General features: G+C 38.9%; 1 protein-coding gene across 1 annotated transcript; it reads right to left on the reverse strand.

The window, feature by feature from the left end:
- Window positions 1-230: 230 nt before the first annotated feature.
- LOC139716412 (ciliated left-right organizer metallopeptidase-like) lies at window positions 231-14,425 on the reverse strand. The gene is made up of 14 exons (XM_071627962.1): window positions 14,395-14,425; window positions 13,945-14,106; window positions 12,575-12,659; window positions 11,772-11,823; window positions 10,832-10,978; window positions 10,268-10,390; window positions 9,908-9,983; window positions 8,644-8,789; window positions 8,248-8,316; window positions 7,735-7,907; window positions 4,412-4,598; window positions 3,130-3,258; window positions 1,092-1,224; window positions 231-382 (listed from the first exon to the last, which is right to left on the reverse strand). The coding sequence occupies exons 1-14, from the start codon at window positions 14,423-14,425 to the stop codon at window positions 231-233; spliced, it is 1,665 nt and encodes a 554-aa protein (XP_071484063.1).
- Window positions 14,426-19,100: the final 4,675 nt, after the last annotated feature.

A 19,100-nucleotide genomic window follows, 5' to 3' on the forward strand; every position in this document is an offset into this window, starting at 1 on the left:
AGTTAGGTACATACCAGGTACTTCATGAACTTCATTTTGATGCCTTTGGATACCACCATGTCACAAACAGACATTCAACCAACTTTTGTTTTCCAAGACAGCATATCAGACTGAAGCTGATTCTACTGTTACAGAGTGCTAAAAAATCTGCATGTGTCAAGGCAGCTTGAATCTCCTCTAAACCACACGGAGAGCAACTCTCTCAAAGCTGGGTAACTTGAGCTGGATACTTACAGCTGGACTTGAGTGACCGCTGCAATGTCATTCTTGACCGTGCTGCTGAAGGCATTGACCTCTGTTTCTTCGTCCACCTCAGAGTAATCAAGGTCACTGATTTCCAGAGAAAGACTCACCTCAGCAGGTGTGGACATCTTGGAAGATGCTGCCAAGAAAAGGTCAAAATCATGCTAGAGAAACTCCCTGTGATCTTTGTGTCAGCCTTCTGTCTTTGCTTACTTTGAGTGCTGTTACTGTTTGTAATACATAAATCTGAAGAATGGTACATCTCTCACATGTGGTCGAAGTCAGTTACACTTCTCGGTATCAATCTTAATTCAATGCATACACTAGGCATGCATACACTACTTCAAAACGAACCCAATGTGGTGTTGTGCATATTGAAAGTTTTGACAAAATCAACATTTTGGCCCATCATGCCATTTGTAGCTTTGAGAGCAACATACAACATAAAAGGCCATTACACGTCCAGCATTGGGAGCGGCGTGGCATAGTGGATAAGACTCCTGACTCCCAATCAGAGGACCCGAGTTCGATTCCCGCCCACTGCTTACATCCCTGGACAAGATGGTTTTACCCACAATATCCCTCTCGACTCAGGGGTATAAATGAGTACACTGTACACTGTACCTCCATTGGCACATGACACGATTTGCATCCCGGTATAGCTTCCTTGGAGCTGCGAATGGGATTACTGCAACAAGTAACAAGTAACAAGTAACCTGGCAATGCTAGGATAATAACAATGGCAGGGCCCTCTGGTAGAGCAGTGACAACACTGAAGAGGCTACCCTGGATAGACCTTATTAATATTATCATTATTGTTGTTGCCTAGAAGCATGGAAATGACTTACTCTGAGGTGATGGGGAAACAGTAGAGGAAGAGCAGGTAAGGCAGGGCATCTCAACGAGACTGAGCAGGGAGGAACCGTTGGTGCAGACAGTGGCAGCTGGAGGACAGTGGACCACTCCGTCATACCCTGGGACCTGAGCGAATCCAGTGCAAAAACAATTTACTTGCCAAGGTTTGTCTACTCTTGGAGAATGTGCAATCACCTTGTCAAGGGCATGGCAGTGTGTCTATGTATCTGAGTGTGAGTGCATGTGCTCGTGTAAGGATTCAATTTCGGGTGCATCAACACTACTATTTGAAAACCTGCCTTGTCAATACTTATTACTCCCCTGACCTCTCCTGGATGACTGACCCTCTCTAAACAGGACAGGTGACATTATATTATCTTCTGCATGCCATTCAAAAATATCTAATACAAAAATGGCATTCAAATTTGAGTGAATGTAACATGGCCTCATAAGCTTTTGGCAAATAGCAATTGCTAAGGATAAACAGTTAAAGCATCTGCATGAGTCTACATGCAATTTGACTCGAGTTCGACGAAAAAGCTCTCAGTGTTCCTCATTACATTGTCTTATATGTGTCTCGAGGAATATAGCAAAATTATTCTACAGTGATCACAATGACAGTACACCATATCTACATAAAACAAACATATAAACAAACACACCAATCTGCAATCTAAAGAAATTGTACAGTGCAAAAAAACAATTGCAATGGTACAATAATTCCTTTCATTTCAAAATCCACAACAAACACAGAAATTTCTCAATTTTTAACCAGAGTGCAGTACACAAGTGCAACTTGAACAGATAGAAATAAGCAGATCACCAATTTCCAATGTGGGTAAGCTCACACACCTCAAACAGCATTAAAGCAATATAAGCACTCACAAAAAGGGTTTTGAAATTACACCCTGCCATTAATTATGTTCATACAAATTGCAAAATAGATGAAAAAAACTTCAACTACATATTACATACTATGTGCATAGCAAAGAGACATAAAAAGTCAGTGAATGGTAACCAAAATGCTGCAGCCAGTGCCACACATTCTCAAACACAAACTTACCTTGCTTGAATTCACTGTGGTTGCATTGTAAAAAATCACAAAAAATAGTACTTAAAATTAGCCTGGTATGGGGTGTCACGCCTTCGGTACTACTTCAAAACCATGGTTCATATATCATGACACTATTAAATTCAGTCTCAACATTTCGCACAGCTTCAAGGCAAATTTGGTCAAGTCAATAAACTTTGTACGGAAGATGTACTTTGTATTACCTCGAGGAAAACCACAGGTATGAAGAAACTGATACCTTCTTTGAATACGAGTCTGTTCCATTTAATCTGTATGCAAGGCTTGACACTAACTTTTCCTTTTGGTGGCCTGACAGTGAAATTTGGTCGCCCAATGGTGCCCCCAAAACATATCTATTCTTGAAAAATGGCGGCCCAACATTTATATCTGGTGGCCCTGGGCCATTGTGCCACATCTAATGTTGAGCCTTGCTATATGGCATCTTCCAGTGTTGTGAAGTGCCCCACTAGTAATCACAGCTGTAAAGTGCGTGAGTATCAAAACCTGGTGAAAAAAAGCACTATAGAAAAACAGTGTTTGTAGGCTGGTGGATGACTAATGCAGCTCTCTATACCAGAGCTTTTCCTTGGATACTGGGATTACAGTATTAGATGCAATTAAAATTAGATTTTTTTTTTTTCTGATTGCATTTTGTTAGAGACATATATAATAGGGAGCTACAGACAGTGACATATTCACACAAAGAATACTTTAAAAAATATATGTGCAAAACAAACAAATATTCAATTCTATACAATGTATCTAGTATGACATACTACATGGCAATATTCACAACACAAAGGAACAGACCTTACTGCAGATAATAAAATCTGACATTCGACAGCACAACGAGGCTGCTAAATGACTTACTGCTATAGAGCTCTACATGATGCACACACAATTATCATTATTTTTTTTTTAAAGAAAGAACAAAGACTAACAATGACATTCACTAATACCTGAATCACAGCTTCTTCTGGACATGGGACCCAATCTGCATTGAAGAGTTGAATTTGCACAGGTTCTGATAAGCCCCTGCACCTGGTTGCATAGCACCTTCCCTCTGCTGCTCCAGGCTCACATGTCCCCTATGGAAGATGGTAAACATTGCCAACATGCAGATGAATAAAGTTCAGGAGTTTACCTATTTCCTCTTGGCTTACAAATACCAACAAACTATTTTTAGAGAAGACATTGTTTCAATTATGTCAATGAAGTTGGAAAAGGTCAAACTCACAGTTCTTAGCTAGTAAATAAGGACTATCAGACTTGATGTGAGGTGATTACATCAGTTAATACCCAAAAAGTTAGCAAGACCAGAGAGCATGACCCCAATGTTTCCCTGTCCGATCAAAATCTTAGGATATGATAATTCATGCAAAACACATCCAGGTTGAAAAGGTTACAATGAATGATATATCAAGCAAAATCATTAACATTTTACTTGCTTGTCTGGCTGAAAGAATATCATCCAAAACCTCAATAAGATAAACTGAACTGCAACAATGAACCAGCCTTCAGCAAGATAAGGTGGAAGTATGAATTTGTTAATCTACAATCAATTTTCTTCTCATGACACTCACAACAGTCAAGCCACTTTCAAAAGGGAATTTAGTCACTATTGTTACTTTGCCCTCCATAGCTCACCCCACCCCCACCCCCCCCCCCCCCCCCTCGAGATAATGTGTACTAAAAATCATGCTCACAATGCAACATCATTTGAAACATCCAGATAAACTCATCTACTGTTGAAAGAGACCTCCGGATGGTTTTCAGACTTACACATTTGAACAAATAAAAATTAGTTATACAGAGTACAGAATTTCAGAATTTATAGTGATTGGGATGAGGAATACAAAAGTTTTCAAAATTTATAACCAATTGCAATGGACAAGGATGATGACATGGCAGCCTCACCACAAGAATGCATGAGTTGGGGCTCAAGGAAGCACAAGAAAAGAAAAAGGCGTGCATAGATTCTATACAGGGTGACCTTGTTATGCAAGCGGTATTGTAATGGAATTACACTGCTACATTTCTGAAATATGTGAGGCTCCTATGTCATCAACACTGTTCAGTGTAATTAATTTTGTTTAAGATTGTTCAGAGTATTAGTTTCTCTGCTCAAGGACCACAATAAATTCGACGAATGTATGCATAAAGCTGTCGATTTATGTACTACATGATGTGAAATCATGTGAAATGGCCCTTTAAGATGAATGTCAGCATGCACAGCCTCACCGCTTTCAGAGCATTCGATCTGAAGCATCTACTGTCGGAGCCAGGAATCTCTCCAGTGATATTATTAACACCATTGAGTTCAGTGCACAGAGCCTGTGAGTCTGGCCAAAACACTCTGCAGCTATCCAGGTAGTCATTGGTTGAACACGTAGCCTTGTTCAGACCCAGATAGTCACACCCGGCAGCACTGGACAAAAATAACCAGAGTATAATTTTTCAGAGAATCATCCATTAGTTCTGATACTTCATGTAATCAGCACAACATGCCATCACCCTACACTCTTTTGTTTCACTGCCCCAGTTTGTGGTCTGTAATTTGCATCAAACTTCTTTCAGCTTAGGGCTATGTCTAGAGGTCTATCACAATGTTCATCTTTTTCTGTGAGCCTCAACACTGACACAGCAATATGAAGTGGAAACACTCCAATTAAGATTGTTCAGTCATCAATTTAGAATGGATAACATGTATCTACATGAGAGTTCTCTCACTATGGGCTACTGCATCATAATCGCTGTATGCCTCAAATGTGACACCGCCCTTGGACCTCTTACTTTCAACATAACAATATGCGAACAACTCTGTTACAGGAATGGTCATATCAAATTTGGTATCATTCCACTGGAAACACTTTGTATAATGTACATTATGTACATCACACATGCATGTTTCAATCCCAACAACATTAATAGGGCTGGTACAATTTTGTATTTATGACTTTGCATTTTTTATATATATTTGTCATAGTCAGACGTCAGCATGTTGGAAAGATTCAATGCATCAATAGTATATTTTAATGTCCTATTGTTAAAGTCTCAAACATACCTTTCCATTTCATTAGTATTTCAGTTTATTTAGTTACAATATACCGTTTGATGATGTGTTGAATTGTTAATTGATTATCATGTATTTATATGTGCATGTGCATTTATATGTGATCTGTTTGTTATTCTTGTCGTGTTATGCTCTGTTATCTTGCCAGTGGAGGAAGATTTTCTGTATTTTTTAAATCAGACAATAAATGATTGAATCTTGAATCTTGAATCTCTTGAAATTTCTTCTGTATTGAGGAGAATTAGGAATGTGAATTCTAGCAGATCTATTGCAAATCAAACCTGATAGGTTATCATAAATATAATAATATTACACTGCACAAATTTTCTTCAATTTCATGCTAACTAGAAATTGATTTAAATATCCCATGCCATGCAACAGAAGTGTATATCCCGAGTTGATTAACTATAGGGGTTAAGGGTAAACCATGATGGTCAAAAAGTCAAAACGTGTGGCCAGCAGAGTGTATACAAGCCACCAAAAGTAACAGGCGGCTTTATTCTAAATACTTTGAATCAAAATTTAATGAAATCTGTCATGAAATGCAGCCCATAGGCCATACACAAAAGACACCAGCCAAAATATGACCTTTGCCCCTAGAAAAGGCGGAACACTGGGGGCAGCATCAACAAAAATAACGAGGGGTCTAAGTTTCACCATGAAGCACCTCAATACAAGTTTTGAAGAAAATCAATCAAAAATTGTGCATGACAGAGCCCCCCCCCCCCCCACACACATACACACAAAATATATAGATATATAGATGGTGCCTGCCTTTGACCCTGTAAAAGGCAGAACAGTTATATGAATTCAGATTTGACAATGATACGCCTCTGTAAAAAAAAAAAAAAAAAAACTTGAAGAAAATCCATCTTAGCATGTGGCTGGTACAGAGCACAAAAGCAGGCCCTCAAGAATCAAACTTTTCTCAAGATCGAACAAGCGAGGGCGCTATCACCAAAAGTTGCGGGCAGCTAAATTATTTTTAATATGCAAAGAGAACATAGAGACCATAAATTTGATATCAACTCCAGCCGTGATAGACATACACCATACAATGGATGCAAAAATACATACTCAGAGAGTGAGCCCTATTGTGTTCACATTGACAAGCAATGAGACTTGCATTCCTGTGCTTCGACAAGAACCCAGTGTCTCCTCAGGCTCAGCCACTTAGCATGGCCTCTTAGCCAGTGTGTAATGAGGAGAACTAGACTGAGCAGATGTCTCAAATCAGTAGACATGGCACTCTCTACCCAGGGTCCAGGGACTTTCCCCCAAGCGAGAGGCAGGAGAAATAGCATTCTCTGTTTGTAGCTTGGATAACAAGTCTTCTGAGTCCCAAACCAGCTTCTCTGTTCATTTTTATATCATTGCCATTCATGATAATATTTATACATGGTTAGAAAAATCAAAATGTTGAAATATAATAATTTCAGTACTGCAAACTAAGCAATAGCTATCCACAGTATAAAAATCACAATTCTGAAAAACTTGCAATTTGTTGCAGATCTTTGCGCAATCGCATTCCAAAGATATACACTATTTCTATTTCATGCATAAATTATGCAAATGAGCTCATTCATATTCATATTGTCAAATTTTCCAGGATAGCTTGAACAGCTTCAAGAAAATTTCTGTGTGCTACCTATGTTTGGATGATGTTCTGGAGAATCTAAATTTATATTATTTGAACATGATACAACTAAGATATGATAAGAAATATTAATCATCATACCTAATGAATATTCATACTTTATGTGTTGTGTAGTACAATATACAAGTTTACTAACATATTCAAATTTTATGTAAACATTTCTTACAATGGTTCTAGACAACCTGGAAGTTTGCCCGAGGTGTGCCCACCATATCAACAACTAATGTTGCAAACTGGATTCCAAGAATTGAAAAATAGTTTTGAGACGCAGATTAATAGAAGAAACATCCATATCAATTCAAACATGTTGGTAAACTGGTCTATGATAATCACATCTTACGTGATTTATAATGACATCACATGCATCAGCATCAAATTTGTCTCCTTACATTCTTGGTCAGTCTTAAAGTCTTTTCCTGTTTGTGACAAATTCCATATATTACACAGTAATAATCAGGTACACTGCTAGGTACATTATTACAGGCATTCCAACATCCTGTTATTTTCACAATGCAGGACTATGAGCCAATACTTTTTACAGTTCATGTACACTACAGCTCATCTGCAGCCATAATTTTGAATTTTGAAGGTACAGTACCATTGGCATATTGCACCTTTTAAGTTTTTCGGCGTGTATGCCCTTAGTATCCAGTGCTCATTTCCAACTACGGTGGCTCACCTTTGACCCACATAGTATTATTTGTTTAGCACTGCAATCTACAAGTGCATTTTTAATAGTCAGAATATTGAGAATAACATAATTACGCATATCATTTGATATGCATAATGATACTGATCATTTTTGTCTACCACATAAGGTTAGATCATGCTCACCTGCCATTACAGAAGAAGTTGGAGAAGTTTGTGGCACAGGACAAGGCTGATCCAAAGTCACACCCCTCACTCTTGCCCCAGAGGAAATCCCCCACGTGATCATAGCTGACCCGGTACCAACCCGAGTCCTCCATGACGGCCAGGGTAATGTTGTCTATAAAGGTTGAGTGTGGCTGCAAAAATGTTGAAAACAGATTGACACAACTTAAAAGATCTTCATCAAATTCACATCGGCCGGTGCAGCTGTGCAAAATTAGTGATTGACAGTGTTGTCTAGTCCCAGTAATGCATATTGATGTAGTGTTGCTAACTAATATACTACAGAACTATTTAGCACATTGTCTGTGAGGGTAAAGGGCCTGCGGATAAACTAGCATCTGTTTGTCCCTGTTGGACTGAATCTTTGTTATAAATACAAGTTTACCTCAGAACTGTTCACTATGACATGTCCTCATTTCTTCACAAAAGAGGGAAGAAGACAAGCTCAACTATGTCACGGACTGCCATAATTACCTCCTGAATGGTAGGCGCCATCAAAGATCCAAACATGTGCCTCATTTCCCAGTGAGACGACGACCCGCCCTGGAAAACACAACACAAACCAAATACAAGGAAACATAATTGATATTATGATTTATATTAATTATCATAATCTACAATATCTAAGCACAACTACTTCAAATACTGGCATAAACTGCTGCCTTACTCTTCACTTTCCTGCCTAAAACAAACTCACAAACATTTTCAGACGTATCTGTAGCTTTTAAGATACTGAGCGAATTTATTACACAGGCAGGTTTGATAGAGGAAATTCTCTTACATCTAATCAAAGGAACTGTGTATACAGACTACTATAGCCTTTGAATCAGACAGAGCCATTTGTGCTTGACTGTATCTACAGACACTCACATAATCCTCCAGAGGTGCTCCCCAGTCTTCCTCATAGCACCCAAAATGTGTCTGAGCTGCATACAAAACTGCTGGGGACTTGAGTCTGGTCTGTTCATTAGAGGTTGAGGTCACATCCTCTCTCTGTTCACACTGGAGACCATCAGCTGGGATAAATGGAAAGAGAGTGAACAGTGAGAGACACATACAATGCCTGCCAATCCTGTGCATGAGGAAACAACCGTCACTTCATTTACAAATACAGTTGCCCCCACTTAAACAGGACAGGTTTTGAGCACATTGTTCTCATCGAGTAACTGCACCTATACAAAGAGGTTCAAAATTGAGTTGTATGTATATAAAACATAATTCAATATATGGGCCTTTATGTCACATCATAAATTGCCCATACTTGAATATCACAAGCTCAAGACTATGTATGTTCCTTGTATACACATCAGTTTGGATAACAGTGTGTGTTTTTCACAAACTTGTAAGAGAAGTTGATGTGCACAAATGTACATAACAGTACATTTCATCAAATGAAGTTGGGACAAGGCTGGGCTCAGCATGTCAATGGACTGCATCATGCTTCATGTGAAAAAAGATCCTGCGCTACTGTTAAATATTCCGTCATACAAAGTTCTCATTACTAGTAGGGTTTTTTTTTTTTTAACTAATGGCTACATTTGGTCATACATCTATTAAATTTTTCCTCTCAGTTGAACTACTTTTATCGTAAGTTTCCATTTTCTATAAATACTTGATGAAACCATTTTCTGTTGAACTACCACGGCAATGTCTTTTCCTGTTTAAGAGCAGATGTAACGCACCTTGGAAATGTTGCTGTGATATTGTTTTGTTAAAGCAGTGCTACCATCTGTCTTAGTCCAGATTACTCTGTTGTGACTGTATCCCATGAGTCTAAAATTGTTGAATTTCTGTGTCATTTGGTTCATGCTTTCTTTCATGACACTCTAGCACTTAGAGCTCTGTGCAAGCACACAAAATATTCATTCCTCCCTCTTCTAAAGGTAGCTCTTGACATCAGAGCACCCTATGTGAGTATCAGAACAATTACATGGCTCAAGCATTTGTCCATTAACATCATCCCTTGAATCATCTTTCAATTCCCATGAGTGCACAGGGCATCTTCAGGTCTAATTAAGCAAAAGAGCCCACTTATCTAGATTTTTTTCAGATTATGGCACTAGTACATATTACCACACATTTTTAACAGCAGTAATTTACAAAATTCAGCTTTTGTGGCTGTAAATCTTACCACAAATGTTGCAAATCTGGAACTTGTCAAACAGGCTGCTGGAGAAGCCAAGAACATGGAAGATTTCATGCAAAGCCAGCTGCAAAGTCAAAAGGAAGAGGAGGAAAGAAGATATTGGTTGATATGAATTTTTTGTGAAACGGGGTATTCAGACGAAACGGTAACTCCACATACATAACATCACATTACACCCGTATCTCATAAAATTGCAGAATTTCATTTTCACCATTATTTGAATGTGACTCTGAATTTCAGTGTGTTCTTGCTATTGACAGAATTAACCATTTCAAATTGAGGCACTGGGCAGTCAGCTACATATCTAGAACAGAGAGTACTGCGTAATACATCAAAACGAAATCTCACCAGGATAAACTTGTCCTCGTCATATTCATCACTTATGAGAGGACCGGGGCAAAAGTTGATAACACCAGCAATGGGTCGGTTGAACTGGTCCAATTTGCAGTATGAGGCGTAAGCATAGACTCCCTGGTAAGAGAAACACACGATACAGAAAACTCTCAAAAGGTGTAGTTTGGAAAACAATTTTTTGCATAAATTTGTGATATCACAATTCAAGAGGCATAGATCTATAGCATAACTTTGGCAAGTCTGATATCAGTGATGGTCTGCTCGATATGAACACAGAGTACTTGATAGATTTCTGAGACCACTTTTCAAAGAGCTGTAGAGAAAGAATGTCACATAAATCAGTTAAACTATTCTTGAGAAAGATTTGATAGTCACAGAATACTCAATTTATCAGGTAAGTTCTACTCATTTCACAGGAGAGATGACACAATAATCAGATTAAAATAGTATACACTGGTACTCCTTTCATCTGCAGTGTCAGTTAAAAGCCAAAGACATATGGCATGCAAGTCATTTTTAGACAGTAATCGTCACAGAGACTGCAACACTGTCTCTCACCCCTGAGTCACATCTGCTGGTGTGTTCAGCCTTGACATACAGTACTGTGTCTGTGTTAGCTAGGCCATTTCCAATGGGAAAGTGAGTGATTGGGTCTGGGTTGACTGCATCCCATGTCCACAGGCCACCAAGATGGTCGTCTGGGATCTGTAACCAATGACGGAAAAACAAAGAATATCAACATCCCTAAATGTTATTCATCCCGTCCAAACTCATACATATTTCCCTTCACACCTTAACTTTTTATTTTGTTTTTATATTTGTGTGTGTGTGTGTGTGTGTGTGTGTGTGTGTGTGTTTTTAGTCGAGCTGATGGTCTTTACCAAGGCTAATGATTCAAAAGTTATGTTCAGTTGAAGAGTACCACTGGGCAAGGACTTTGTTTTAACTACCAGTATATACGACAGATACACCACTCAAGAACATATCTCACATCTACATGTATGGTATTTTCATCCCCAAAATTCCTACAAACTCCAGATGAGGACAATATTTCTGCATCTTTTGTCATGTTGATGCTCTGTAACCATACATCACTCTATGTAATCGATGTAACATAGGGTGATAAATTGCTGGCCTCTGCAGGCACCTCCTTGCCAAAACTGTGCATGCATGCATGCATGATAATCTAACTAGTCAATATGTACTACACATGCATGTGTGCATGTAACTGATGGCTTTAAAATGATGGATACGGTGGACTCAAAATTCAGAAGTAATATGCATTAACATATCATTAAAACATTTAAAAAGACAAAAGTCTTGTACTGAATTCATATATTTGCATTCCAAATACATTGTACTCTATATAATCTGTAAACATTATATTTCAATCCTTGGTTTCCCCTTCACTGAAATGGTAAAGACTTGCAATTACCGTAATGCATAAACATTGCTTTCATAATTCTATCTGAGACATTTGAGAATTTAAAATGCTTACCACAAAGTTGTCCAAACATTCTTCTTGGTATGTTGGTAAAATTGATCCACATCTACAATAATGGAGAGCAAATAAAAGGACTAATATATTAAAAAATGCAGTGACATAAAAAAACAAACAGCATTTCCATCATTTTTGCACTTCTGAGTGTGCTAAAAGTTTGCTTTTTTTCTGTGCTCCTAAATGTTGGAAGTAAATTCATTTTTACATTTTAGCATTCATTATCATTCAATTTGGCTCAGCACAATATTACATCAGTTTCATGAAATATATGCACAAGTCATACATATTCTCATTTACTAGCCTACACATCCCATGCCTTGCTTTGTTCACAAATAGGCATAGATGTTATGAAACTATCCAAACTGACTTGAAAGAGAATCAGTTACATGGTAATCTGCTAAATCTCTACTGTATTGCAATAGCCTGCAATAGGGACTGTTGAACTCTCATTCCAGCAAAGTTTTTTTCTTTTTCTCTTTGAGAAATTATCTGCTTGCCAACGAAGAGCTTAATTAAAAGGTCGATGTACATGGGCAAATGAAAGGTTGAGAACTAAAATGGGTTTTGCACTCACACAACACTGTATGGAAACCAGCATTTCACCTAGGACTTGAAAGAACTTAAAGTTATCAAATAGCTGGGATATTGGCTGTCACAAATGACACAGAGTTGTTACTGGTTAGCGTGCTAGATTCAAAAGGAAGGTGAATAAAGACTAATAAAAGTATTTTTATACAAGTACCCACACCCATGCTTACAATATTGTATTAATGTGAAACTGTGTTTTCATTCATACTTACTTTCCTGCATTGGGGCCAGTACTATGGACACTGCGGCAAGCTGTATTGGATCTTTCCAAAATTAAGGCGTCTGAAACTGGATAAACTGAAATATGAATCAGATAATGCAATGCACTATTACCATCTACTGCACATTTCAAATACCATGTAAAATTGTTTCATAATGTCCAATTTTTTTCCAATACTGTTGTACAGAGAAAAGCATTTTCTCCTTTACTCCTGTTTTCATCGATGACCTAGGTATTATGCACATTTATTTTTTCTCATCAGATGGCACACAACACCATCATGATATACTTGTATTTTGTAAGGTGGTAAAAAATTTGCAAAATACAATACAAAGTTACTAGTACCGGTAATCAAGGCAAACACATCTCATGTTTGTTTTTGTTTTCACTTGTTCAGACAAGGATACTCCCCTCATTGATGCACAGAGACTGAAATAGAGTGGCATTCAATGTCAGAAAAGCAATGATTTTATTTCTCTGCTAACATTCCCTTACTTTCAAGAAGATTTCAAAGAACTGAGGAGTATACGATACACATTATTTAGCATCAGAACTAAATCTGTGTTCATGATTAACGCTCCTGATATCATATAAATCATGTTCATGCTTGTGGTTTTTTTTTCACTGCCAATTCAACAGAAAAGTTAATACAAACTGCATAATCACTTTATATGCAAATATAATGTGTTGTGTTGGCTCAGTGAGTAGAGCGGCTACCCTCACAATCGGGAGGTCGTGGGTTCAAACCCCGGCCGCGTCATACCAAAAGACGTTAAAAGATGGGAGTTGCTGCTAACTTGTTTGCCGTTCAACAGTTGAAAAGGTTAGAGCAACGTCGATCTGGCGCTGCTCAGTGGCTGCCGGGCCCACGATCAATTGGGCAAAATGAATTTCCATTCTTGGACAATAAAATTTGGAGTTTATATCCGAAACAATTATTATTATTATTATTATCATTATATCCCTGGTAGTAGAAAGCATGTTGGTCTTTGTTTACTTTGTCAGTGTTCGTAAATTAATGCTACTAGTACATTCAATGAAATCCAAAGCATGCCTGATTCTTCTTACTCTACAGTGTACAAACATCCATTCACATACCCACTCACACACAAAGAATGAATCTCTACACAATGCACTCCTGTTATAAAGAACATGGTTATATTTATTTAACAAAATTCTCAATACTGAAACATGGTAAAAAATTTAAGTTTAACAATTATCATCTACATATCTTTCCATATTTTACTGTTCAATTACAACAGAATTTCAGTATAATGAAAGAAAACTGCCAGTACCAATGACTTCATTATAATGGGAGTGCACTGTATTATATATCATAAAAATCAGGGGAGGGGTTAATACCTGCAAGGAGTTTTCTTATGACAGACACTGCACTTCCCATGATTGTTTCCAGCCTCTCCACCTGAACGCTGTCCATAATTTGCTCCTCATCCTGCACTATAGTTGTGATTCTGATTGGTTGGTAAGGGTCCACCGTGCTTCGCCTTGCTCTTGTCACTTCATCTGCAAAAATCAAAAATCCATTAATGGTGAGTTGCTTCTCTAATGTTGTGAAAAACAGCTAAAAGTTATGTCGAGTGCTCATCCTGAAATTGACAGACCTGTAACAAATGGTCAATTACTTCTGCAGTGCAATTTCACAATATATGGAGTGGGCAATTAAGTTTTTATTTTGTTTAACCAGTGCTCTGGACCTGAGCCCTGATGGCATACAATCTTTTCTTTTATCTACAGAAGTGAGTATAAATGTTTGATAAAAGCAGGCATTGACTGTGTTACCCTAAAAATAACCCAACATTTTATGTGGCATCACATCAGCCATCCTGAGGTATTCAAACAAAAGAACCAAGATTTGCAACATTAAAATGCATGCATAAGTTTTTGGTCTACTGACTACACTATGATGCATTGCCCCCCTTGGATGCAAGTGACAATTCCTAAAAAATTTCATGCTGCAAAAAAGGATGTCAGCTTCAATTTGTGTAAACTTTGTGCATTAATGAATATTTCTTGCTTTATGGTACTGTTTCATCACCTGGCTGATAGTTCACTGTTGTCCTGTGTACACGTTGCTCCCTCTGCACATCATCATAGATACAGTGATGTCCTCTGGCCGGAGGCATTACGACAACTGACACAGCCATCAACACTAACACTGTACCCCAGTAGACACCACTGACGGTGTTCCATGTGACAGTCATGGCCAGGCTGCTTCATACTGGGCTTGTTGAATTAAGAGAGGAGCGGACTGCTTTTCCTCGTTTCCTGAATCTGAGTAGGGGAAATTAGAAGTAGTACTCATTAGCAGAGGCGAAACAATATCTTTAGGACCTAACGTTACATGGTACCCGTTTTGGCTTTAAAATTAACTTGTGCGATTTGTATCGCTGTCAGGTATCTAGACCTATCACACACAGTCACTAATTTAATAAATTATTTAGTGATCTTACAGTAGAAGTCTAGAATCTATAGAGGTCTAACTAGTTAGGCCTAGATCTTTTAGGCCTATTAAAATCCAAAAGGGGCCTATCATAATCACTGTGGTGTTAGCTGTAACACCGGCACGGGGCGCTGTAACCAGTGGTACGTGTTGGGGTCGCTGTAGCCCCGGAGACCGCGCCGCCAGGCGCGGTCCTGGCGGCTTCCCCCCAGTTTCGCTAATGTGAGAGCTCCCCTATTCTGTGTGCTTGTGCGAGTGATTGTGAATTCTGTGAACATCGGTGAGCTGCTTATAAGACATCATTTTGTGCATCACAAGCAATGAAATGCCTCAAACAGTCGCCGATGATAGTCATTTAGGTTTCATCGACCCATGTAAGTATTCCTAGTAGTTTCTGTTGAAAATTTAAGGAAATATAGCGCCGCAAAGGCACCCGTTTGTTCAACATGAAGATCTGAAATGGGAGCACGGCGCAGCCGCCACACTGCGTGTGGCGGCTGTCGCAGTTAGGGTCGCTGCTGCGGTTATGTTAGCTGATGACTGATTGTAGTAATCAAAATAAATGGTAAGTGTAGACCAGTGCAGTGGTCAGTGGTGGTGGCAATTGGTAATTTTACTGCAGTAAGCGAAGCCCTATTATTTTATGACTGTGACTGAGTGTGAGTCACGGGGCGCGTGCCATCAATGGTACGACTCTCTGCCCCATACAAAAATGGTAGGGCCTACACACTGCACACGGGCACACAACACAGCACAGTCTACCATGTTTACCTAGATTTCAAGGGCCAAGCATGCAAGGCCTGTGGATAATAACGTGATGATGAATGTCCAAACCTACATACCTCCGCACTTGTGTCGCTGACGATATCTACGGGCTACCCCGACGGACCATAGTGGGACTACCGCGCTGAGTTTAAGTCGTGTATTATTTTAGGTATTAGAAGCTGAATACACGTAGAATCGGAACTCGAAAACGTAAACTTATAGATTAAGTTACAGGTGCACGATCATAATGCGGTGCATGTGTAGGCCACAGAAACATGTACAATTTTGTACGTGTACGCTTCTTCTCTTTACGAACGATAGTTAGTTAGGCTAGACTTTAGCCTTCAGACTGAGATCAACCCGCCGTGTATCGCAGCGAAGTACATGTACGTAATGTCTGCAATACCTCTAAAAGTCTGGCTTGAAAGACTGTTTGTAAAAGATACTCTCTATCGATTGTACAGTTGACACACTGGGATCGGAAAGGATCATCTGTGAAACAAATCAATGAAGAAGATTGAGAGACAAGGAAAATGACACAAAAAAGTGAAAAAGCACAATTTATAAATATACTTTGCGTATGTTTTCACGAAATTCATTAGAATTGGTGCCAAATAAAATTTGTTTGTTTTTAAACATTCATAGAATTATTTTATTTTCATGCTTTAGTCAGGGATAGTGGAAAACAGATCTCCGTAGCCTCATGTTCACGAGTGGAATATTGTGCAGTAGGCCCCCTAGTTGATCCGCTGACATTGTAGGCCTAAATGGTCACTAATGTAGTGATAGGCCTACAAATTGTCATTTACATTATATAAAAGAGCATACTTCAGTAAAGTCATTCAGACCACCAACATAATTTACCACACCGTGTCATAATCCAACAAAATACACCAGTCAGCGAGATGAAGTAGAAGGGTGAAGTCCCCCCACTCCCTCCCACTCAGCTCAGTTGGTCATCTGTATCGCATGCACGTTCCCGATTTTTTGGGAAAGGGGTAGGGCCTAGGGGGTCTCAATTCGGGGGGGGGGGGAATCCCGAAAATTTTTGAAATAGGAGGTCTTTTAGTATTCTTCCCAAAATATCTTCAATTAGAATATGGGGTAGGCCTATAGTTTAAAATCTTAACCGATGATCCTGAAATGGGGTCCCGAATACGCTTAGTTTAAAACCCCCGAAAAAATGTCGAAATTAGGGGTAGTGTGGCTTGGTCCTGTTTCCTCCGATTCTCCAATGTGCTTACTGCGTATGTTTTGCTCACACAACTCCATGCTGGGTTCAAATGGCCTTCTTTTATCGCAAAAACCTGTGTGTGTGTGTGGGGGGAGGGCTTTTGCTGGCTTCCCTTCCCAAAGATAGGGGGTCAACTTGGTCCTGACCCATATCCAGGGGGTATCTCTACGAATCTGGAACAAGCATTATGTGTATGGCTGATGACCGCACCACAATTCTTTACAATTCCTCCATTCTTTGTTTATTATAAGTTGTAGAATTAATATGAGCAAAGGGGTACCTGAGCAATGTTGTGTGTAATCATACACGAGTTCCCATTGTAAGAGGCGAAATACTTATATGTCCCTCGGATATCAAAACATAAAAATGGAGGTCCCGCCAGGACGTGTGAGAGAGAGTCGCAACTCATACGTCAAAGATCCCGCTTCGTTCATTTACCGCAAAGAGCAGGATGTTAAACCCGGTGATCAAGTGGTCCTGCCCCCCCACATTCAACTGGCCCTAGGGAAGACCAGCCAACATACAGCTGACTATCGAGCCATCTTCTCAGATGAATAAAAGAAAAATAAAAACAAAACTTAAGGGAAACAAACAACGAGCAAACAACCATCTTCATCGAAACATTACTACGTAGGACTGGTATCATCACCGCTGTTACATTTAGTACTTTTATAGTTATCATCACATTGATGCTAATACATGTACATTGTATAGGTTTTGCAGGTCAGTTTCGTCAGATTTGCACTCGATTTAACGATGCGATTATCTCATGAATGTAGCAACCAGCAACATGTCGATAACACGTGTATCTCAGACAGAATCAGCTGTGTGTTATAACGTTTAAGATATCGAGATAGAAATAGTTTATTTATTCATTTCAATACGATATATGAAAGCCCACTATCAGCCTCAGAGCTGTTTTTTTTTATAGTATATGAGTCAGTATGACACGAGTTTACAGCATATTAAACAACACAATGTGATACAGAACATGCAGCATTCTCACCACAAGAAAAACAATTATTGAAAAAAAATCATCAACAACAGAGGCTGAATGGCCTTAAAAGACGTAAAAATAGACAAAAATATAGTCATTTACAATATTATCATAAATCATGTTACGTTTATTTATGTGAACGCCGGAAAAATCGGAAAAAGAAAGAATCTAGACAATTTGAAAAAAAATGATATATTTATATCATATAGATCTGAAATCACCTGATTAAAACGGAGTTTGGAAGATGATGTGATCAATGATTGACAAAAATCGATTTAACTGGGTTTCACATTGTCATCTGTAATTGATTGATCAATGGCCAATAATGATATCAGTGATACCCAGTGGGATTTCAATGTAGTGCGCCATCTCTCGTTCATTTGCAAGTGACAAACGGAGAGTAATTCCAAACAAAGGAGAGAGGGTGGAGAATGAAGGAGAAACATCAGCTGTACTGAGCTACAGACAACGAACGCTCAGGTATTCAAGATGGATGGGATATAATGGTGAAAGACAGACATACATACACACGCGTTCATAACTGCTTGCTAAGATGAGTAAGAATGACTTAATACCAATGATAAAACTTGAAATAATTGTTTATAATACTATAGCATTGCAATCACGGCAGATGTCTTATTTTTCAGCTGCTTATTAAATGCATCACATACTTTTTTTCTTTTCTTTTAGTGCATGATATTGAATCATTACCTATGCCCTGCCGAAGTGAGTGAGGATTGGGTTTAGGAGTGGATTTTTCATGTTTGCATACCAGGTCCTGTCTGTCTCTGACGAATGTGATCCACGGGAAATTATGTCGGTGACATAGATTGTCGCTCAGAAAGCATATTGACAGTCTTCCTGTCAATAGTGTATGTGTGTGCGTGCGTGCGTGTGTGTGTGTGTGTGTGTGTGTGTGTGTGTGTGTGTGTGTGTGTGTGTGTGTGTGTGTGTGTGTGTGTGTGTGTGTGTGTGTGTGTGTGAGGGAGGGAGAGACAGTGAGAGAAAGTACAGACAGCGTCATCTGCAGTGGAAACTACCATGACTACTGTCTGTTCTCT

This window comes from Diadema antillarum, unplaced genomic scaffold (genome assembly GCF_040938485.1).
Source record: "Diadema antillarum isolate AM-2024a unplaced genomic scaffold, OU_Dant_1.0 scf00000007, whole genome shotgun sequence".
Classification (NCBI taxonomy): Eukaryota; Metazoa; Echinodermata; class Echinoidea; order Diadematoida; family Diadematidae; genus Diadema; species Diadema antillarum.